The following is an 8,519-nucleotide window of genomic DNA, read 5'->3' on the forward strand; positions in this document are numbered from 1 at the left end:
CAGCTGGTCGCTTCACCACTTTGGTCCAGACTGAAATGTAGTGAGAATTATTACATGGATTGCTATGAAATGTTGTGCAGATATTCATGAAGATCCTTGTGAGCAACACTGATATCTTTTTTTTAGATGTCCATATACTGTATGGTGAGCAAAAATGTAAAATGGTGTGTCGTCAGTGAATGAGAATTATTTTATAATGATCAGATATTGGTTAAAAGCCGCAAGTTCACATAAAGTTCACCTCACTCTGATAAAGGTTCTCGATGATAACTCATCTCCGGCTTTCTTTTAAAAATTGATAGTCTTTGCCTCGCCTTGTGTCATCCAACATGACATTCAGATTCGGCCTATTTTTGGTGGAAATAGTCATATGTGATTTCTAGTCTTCTAGGTCTCAATATTATTAAGCTCTATGCCTAGTTTTAACTTTTCGCTCATGGCAGGTCTCACATAGATCTTTGATTCTGAGGCGTCACTGCAACACTGGATAATAGATGAGTAGAATTATCTCAAAAGGGATGAGGTGAGGGTACAAAGCTTCAAAGGCCCATGATAAGTAATCTTGAAGGAGCATGAATGCAGTCATACTCTACATCACTGGTGAATTCTCATACAAATTTAAGCCAAAGGGATCCTCCAGTGATTTAGTATTGCACATTGTATTAGACATTGCAATTGAGTGATACATTGAAAAACCTATTGATCATACTCAATAAGGCAGAGGCTGGGTTATCTGATGAAATTCTGATTTTTAACCACTAGTATGAGTCAAAATCCAAATATACTAGATCCTACATTTCCGGTAAGGCACCTCGAAAGTATGTTTTGTTAGAGTTCTCCTTCTATGTCTGTTGAAAACCATGTTCCAGTTGGTTACATAACACAGACTTTCCATTATGAATGTGTAGTCTCCAAGCCAAAAGTAACCCTGATGATTTGACCTGACATTTTCTCTGACTTTAGCAATAGCAGAGCCAAAGAAGACAGCATAGTGTGCAATTGTTTTTACATACAAAGCAATACTTCTCCTTATGAGTAAACTGAGCTTCATGTGTAAAATCTTTGGAGTGGCCCTTTGACAAAGGGATACTTATTTTGTGCATGTATTGTAAGAGAATAATATCTATCAACAGCAACTACATGCTAAGAATTAGCATGTAGTCCACAGCTTTTGTGTTTTTCATAAAATACTTGATGGACTTTACTTTGTTTGATGAAGACTTTTGTTGTAAGCGTCACTGTAGTTATTGCTCTCAAAGTAAGCCCCTGAAAGGCATCCTGGGTAGGGATGGGAATTGATAAGATTTTATTGATATTAATGCCATTATTGATTCTGCTTATCGATCCGATTCTTTATCGATTCCTGTGGATTTTTATGCAGAAAAAGTAGGCCTTACAGGTTTTCAGTGTCAACAACACACATTTTATTGACTTATTATGCTTGAGAAGAGACTGACAATGTGTTCAAATAAATGAAAGTGTAAATGTTAAAACAAATATAAATCTGGATATAAGCATAATAATAAATAATAATCTGGATCCTAGATCTCTTACAGTATTAAGTAAATATGTATTTAAAATAAATGATAATAAAAAATAAGTGCTGTCCTTAATGCAGTCCTTTAACTGAGGCTAAACCTGCAACTCAGGAATTATTTTTAGTGGGAAAAAAACAACCTTATTCCTCCAAGCCGTGTCCGTCTGTCTTTTTACACTAGCGGAAGTATTCTCATACAGCTGACTTGGTCCGTTTAGGCAGGGGGAAAAGTTTGTGGGGCTCGCCTCCTTCAGCCATCATACAGCCTGCAGAGCTACCTGCTTGTAACCTTTCTTATATACAGTCTATGCTTTTAACAGCAACCGGAGGTGCGTGGGGGGAGGGGTACTTTACGCTGCAGCTGCACGCGACCTGAGGGACCTCCACTTTCTCTCTGAAGAGCTGTTAGCATCCTTCTTAGTGAAATGAAGCCACACTTTGGACCGCTTCTGTCTCTCCGCCATGGTGTCGCTCGCACTGCCGATTGACTCTCACGCGAGTGTGACGTCATTATTTTGCAAGGCACGTGAAAGAAAGGCATCAATAAGAGAATCGTTAAGCATAAAGGCAAATGATGTCGATGGATTGAACCAATTGGAACCGGTTCTCGATTCCCACCCCTAATCCTGGGAATTGTAGGAAATCAGTAATGGAATTAAAAGAAGGTGCAGGTTCAGGAATAGTGGCTACTACATGTTAAGAATTAGCATGTAGTCTGTATTTGGGACAAAGCTTTTGTGTTTTGAGTTAAATACTTGACAGACTTTTCTTTCTTTGATGAAGACGTTTGCTGTTAGTTATTGCTCTCAAAGTAAGCCTCTGAAAGGCATCCTGTCAGTAATCGAAGTAAAAGAAGGTGTAGGTTCAGGAATTGTGTCTAGTATGCTAATAATTAGCTAAAAATTAGCATGTTATCTTGAGGCATAACTTTTGTGTTTTGAGTAAAATGCATGATGGCCATTTCTTTCTTTGATGAAGACTTTGCTGTTAGCATCACTGTAGAAATTGATCTCAAAGTAAGCCTCTGAAAGGCATCCTGGGAATTGTAGGAAATCAGTAACAGAAGTAGAGGAAGGTGCAACTTCAGGAATAGTGACTAAAGTGACTTACAACAGATTAACAATAGAAATAACATCTTTAAATGATTGATTATAATGTAGTGATCGGATGTGACACTTTAAATTTGATGTGTCAACTAAATGTTTGCAAGAAGCAGCATCGTGAACCATCTATCAGGCTCACATGGATGATTTTGTGCAGTGTTGGTGACCAACTACTGTATAAAGAAAAGGGTTAAATCAATGTACTGTGTGTGCTGAAGCTTATATATTACATGTGTGTCTGTGTATATAAAGGCGAACAATGAGGAGGTGAGAACAGGGACAAAAAAGAGAAAAGCTACTTCCAGAAGAGAGAAAGAACAAAAGAAGAAGAGAGAAGACATACAATGCAACAGAGGCTGAGTTGGAGGGGTGACAGAGGCAGAAGAAAGGAGGACAATTTGAAAGGAGAAGCATCAAAGAGGAAAAAGTGAAGCCAAAATGTGGATCAGGGGAGTTGAGAGGAGGAAGGTCAGCAGAGAAGAGAGGAGAATAGTGGTGAACAGAAAGAAGAGAGGGGTTAAAGAGCTACTGTATAAAGTACAAGAATAGCCCTCAGAGAATGAATAAGATAAAACGAAATGAGATGAGGATCCTTATATTTTTAAAGGACGAGGGGGGAAAAATGAAAAAGTAACTTAATAGAGAAAGACAAAAGGAGAAAGAGGAGATATCAGCAAAGAAGGATGGAAGAGAAGGACGGCTGAAGAGAGGCTGGTTAATGGACGTGACGTCTGTGGGCCGAGATTCAAAGCAACGACAGGAAGCCTTTGAGCACCAAGAGGAGCTCAGAGTACGTTTGTGTGTGTGCAATCACGGGTGTGGATATGTGTGTGTCTTCATAAAAAATGATAAAGGAGCTGAGGCCTGAGCAGGCCCAGATTGCTTTGAAAAGGCCGACTCGGCACTGTCACTTTGTTCTTCCAACAAAATGATGATAATAGTCTTCCTATGACAGACAACGCTCACACATACACACGCACACACACGCATACACACACTCATCAGTCCATATCATTTGGGGACTCGCTGTGATGTGGGTCTCCATGGAAACGGCAACAACTTAGTGCTGGCTGATGCATAATGACAGTGAGCATTGCACCTGAGGTGAAAGGGAGGGAGAGAGAGGGGGAAGAGGGAAAGAGAAATACAGAGCAAAGACAGAAAAAGAAGATTACAGCAGAGCTTAGAGGGAGAAAAATCCTCGGTGAGCCTCATCATGTCGCACATGAAATTACAGCAAAATTCTTGGTCTTGGTTTAATAATTCTGACTGATTGTGATTTTGTTGAGAAACTTTTGGTGTCAGCTTTTTCCCAAGCAAACACTCAATCCAGAGATGTAAGTTTAAATACTGTTCAACATTTGCATATAAATGAATGTCTGTTTTGTTTTACTTTGCATTTCTAAATCATGAGAGAATACAGCAATTTAACCAAAACATCAAGGAGACTTTCACAATAAAATAGACTTTTTTTTCCTTTTATCTGGCTAGTTTGCATCAGCAGTGAAAATGAGACACATGCTGTGTCTAAAATTGCGTACTTCTGTACTTACACTCAATATTTTGAGTGCATGAGTGCATTCACACTGAGAAGTATGGAAAAATGAAGTGCACTGTGAGTACCTGGATGGTACACTCAGAACAGTCAGAAAGCGAGTGTTGAACTATGGACATTTTTCGCCCTCAACGATCGCCATCTTAGCTATGTAGCGTAAGAGAAGGGGCCAATTTTCAAACTGGAAATGGCGGCCAAGGATGTTGTAACTATGGTTAACATCACAACATTTTACAAAAAAAAGTGTAGGTGTTTTGCAGTAAACATCATAATACTGTCACATATAAGCCATCAGTAGGTTTCTTGGGATAATTTAGCAGTGTGTAATAACCTACCATGAACAATGACACGAATGCTAAAGCTAGCTTGCTAACTAGCTAATCGTCATTTCCGGTAAGTGCAAACAGCTGTTTTGACTTGAGACAACACTAACCTGTTGAAATGTGCACAATACACAAGGACATAGTGTATAGAGTGTACTACACAGAAGTGTTCTAATGGAAGTATGTGATTTAAGACATAGCCAAAGTGTTCCAAATAAAGAAACCTACTTTATTGATGGGTGATAGTACTGTAGACACATTAACACTTAGCACCAAACATAGATTTGGGTGATAGTTCTCCTTTGGTTCAATCACTACAAGCGCCAATATACATAATAATTTCACTCAATGTTGAAGTTGAGCTGATATTTAAAATTAAAACATGTGCTCAAGTTAGCAGGCTAGGCTAATAAGTCTTTCTGAGTGCATTACAGCCATCATCACATCAGTGTTGAATTTTACCACCTTTGAATATAACAACCTTTCATGTGGATCTTGACAAAAGCATCTTCATAGGAAAAGACTGGTATTGATATTATTACACCATTATGGCCTATTTCTGATAACGGAGGGAGATTCTTCATCACATTGGTGTAGGAGGTGTTATCTTGGATTTAGAATGTGTCAACTTTGTGTGTATGTTCAGGTTTTTTTTTTTTTTTTTTCCACAAAGTTCCAGCAATGCATGTTGCGTGTCACATTTGCCCTGGAGGAGATATGTGAAAGAAAGAAGAAGAAAAGACGAAAAGTCATTAATGAGAGGTGTGATGAGCACACATTCATACTGTAATCTGAAAGAGTTTGTGTATATAGTATATTTGTGTGTATGTGTGTTCTATAAAAGCAAGTAATCTGAATCTTATGAGCAAATTTAAGCTCTATTTATTGCTTAAGTTTAAATACCAAACCATACCAATGTATAGCTTTGAAATGTTTTACTTTGAAAACCATCTATCTCAATGTATGTTACCCTCTGTTAAAGTTTTATGGATGGTTTGAAAATGTATTTTTTTAGGGCATACAAATTCAAACACCCACTCTTCATTATAACAATGTATTCAAATTGTTAGCGATCAAGCCTGATGGGTTCCATAGTGTTTTTATTTGTACATTTAGTTTAAATTTATACTGGTATTTAAATATCAACATTCTTTATTCAGTAGCATTTACATTTGACAATTATTGGTATTAATTTGCTCATAAGATCTTCTTTCTTTATAACCATTGTTTGTGTCCATAGTCCCTAAAAAAGGAGATAACTCTATCAAGCTTTGAATTTCCAATTGTTTCCGGACTGAATTAAAGTCCTGGCTAATACTGCTTTAGAAACATTACTACTTGTTTGATTCTGACATCTCACCATCCATTTTGCAGGTAATGAGCCATCGCCGCTTGGTACGGTGGAGAGCTACAACCCAGTGAAGCGGCGCTGGGAGTATGTGGCGCCCATGCCCACTGCACGCTGTTCCTCTGCACTTCTGCAGACTACCAGCATGCTCTTTGTCATTGGCGGAGTCGCCCAGGGACCCAGTAATGCTGTGGAAGCCCTCTGCTTACAGGAAACAGTGTGACACACACACAGGCAAACACACACACACAGAAAGAAATGCGAACTGATGTTGATATTTTATTCATGTACTATGTGCATAAACACAGACAAAAACACATGAATTGGATCCACAGTTGAAATCATCCAACACTCAGATACTTTTCTACCTTTCTGTCCAACTGATGGATTCCTCTTCTACACTGAGATATAAACAACTCTTTTCCACATTCAACGTGCATTTTTTTTAAAAATGGGAGCTGTAGAGACTTTTTCTGACGTTGCTGGACGAATGCAAAATTAAGGACATCAAGCAGACTGCTGTGGCTGGCAAGGACAGAAAACTGACAGCTTTTCTATCAGAGCGAGACAAAAAAAAAAACAGACACACGCACATAGTGTCTAAAGAAACAACACGCCTTTGAACTTGTTGAGCATTTTTCTGAATAAAAAGCAGGGTACTTTTCTGGATATTAAAGGAACATAGGGCCATATCTGTATCTCTCCCCTGCAGCAGCGTTGCTCTCCCCTGCTGCTGTGACAACAAGCTCGGACACTTTTCTATGACCTTAGAACCAACACTTTGTTCAGTTTTAAGCAGTGACGTTCTGGGAATGTGAATGTCTCTTTCAGTTCCTCTGTTTTCGTTGCAGTGTTGTATATGTGTGAAAGTTAGCGCTGTTAGCAACTGCTACCACGGTGTCATCAGTGGCCCTTAACATGCGTTTACATCACGAGCAACTGCTAGTCGGAAGTCAATTTTTTCTATGACCAGTGATACGTTGGCTGATGTTGACCACAGTCACTGTGTGCCATTTATTTCTAGTTGCAGAAAAGTTGACTGTGGTCGGCACCTCGCTTTGCTACACATCTATCCACCTCTGCTACAACACCGAAGCAATCGATCACCAAGCTCAAATGGTTCTTCACACTGTAGCACAGGGATCTAGTTGCTTGTGTAGTGAATGCAGAGTTACTCTTCCCTGCTGCACTGAAGCATCAGAACAGATAGATAATAATTTCAGCATCAGCTTCCTAACATGTTGTATTTCCTGTGAGTTTTATGATTGATAGCAGTACACTGTATTCTTTACCTCAACCTGAAGTTAGGCGGATGATGGATGAAATGGAAAGAGCATCTGAAGGTGATGATACCTGGGCAACATTTTGAAGCAATTTTATTATTCTCTAGGTTTTAACAAGGAATTTATACAGTAAAGACAAAGCATACTGTATGTACAGATTTGTTTTCATTTTTACTATTATAGTTATTATTATGATTAATATAGTGTAGGCTACAATGATCATAGTCCACCTCCACTGTCTTTTGAATATGAGTTAATAATCTCTTTCTAAAGGCTTTAAGGGTGTTTTTTATTTTTTTAAGTTTGTAGTTTTCTCCTTGGTGAAGACTGGCAACTCTACCTAGCTTGGATTCACAGCCATTATAAAGTTCTCCAATGGTGACCCAGTGTCTCTGCAGAAATGTGCAAAAAGATATCAAATAATCCACATAAACTTAGAATTCTGCTGCAGAAACTCCTTCTACACTGTTCATGTTCAGTGTGTTCCAAACAGTCATTGCTTTGCTTGTCAATCAATAATTATGCTACTTCTGGTTGTGTTTTGAAGTGCTAGCATGACACAGGGGTCTTTTAGTTATGAGTTGGGCTATTAGTCTTTGAAAAAGTCATTCATTACAGATTAACAGTTTATTAGTTACAACACTTGTATTACTTATCCCAGGACTGTCAAAGTTGACTTGAAACAACTCAAGTCTCCACTTTAGAGGTATTAACTGCTTTTCACAGTTTAGCATTAGCCACCGGCGATAGCACACAGCACCCTAGAAGTTCAGTCCATTCAGTGATGTTGGTTCAACTCTGAACAAAATTGTATTGATTTGATGCCACTTCAATTTATTTCTGGTGATACCTTAAAGGTATCGAGTACTGATACCCAGCCCTACTAAATATACAAATCAGTAGTGGTGGATTATGCTGTGGGAGTTTTCATTTCTTTTTATCTATTGGAATCTATTATAACTACCTTGAATTCAAGTTGACAACAGCTGCTGCAAACTGTTCATACCCCTTCCTTCCTATCATACATCAGTAAATATTTGATACTCAAAAGACAGATTTTTGGTCACTAAGGTGAGGCTTTGCGTAAACAAATAGCGGAGGAGAGATGATAGAGGAGAACTGCACTGCAGAATGACGTGTGGCAAATTGGGTAACCTGTGTGGGACACAGAATAACCCCGTGTTGATTGTTATTGTGTGGCCTGCATCAGTCTTTCTTATCCTGCAGCTATTCTGCTGAGGCCTGTTCCTGCTATACTGGCAGCATTTTTGCGCATCAAGAGACCAATCATCATGTTCTCCACTCTGAATGAATTCATTGTAACACAGTTGTGACTCAGCTGGTTTGGACCCTGATGATAGTACAGTACA

General features: G+C 38.7%; 1 protein-coding gene across 1 annotated transcript in view; it reads left to right on the forward strand.

Moving 5' to 3' along the window:
• Positions 1-6,089, forward strand: part of LOC128357488 (kelch domain-containing protein 8B-like) — a 155,049-nt gene extending 148,960 nt beyond the window's left edge. Inside the window, exon 5 of the mRNA XM_053317844.1 lies at positions 5,893-6,089. Coding sequence (XP_053173819.1) covers positions 5,893-6,089 — 197 coding nt within the window. The remainder of the gene's footprint in view (positions 1-5,892) is intronic.
• Positions 6,090-8,519: the final 2,430 nt, after the last annotated feature.

This window comes from Scomber japonicus, chromosome 4 (assembly GCF_027409825.1).
Source record: "Scomber japonicus isolate fScoJap1 chromosome 4, fScoJap1.pri, whole genome shotgun sequence".
Taxonomy (NCBI): domain Eukaryota; kingdom Metazoa; phylum Chordata; class Actinopteri; order Scombriformes; family Scombridae; genus Scomber; species Scomber japonicus.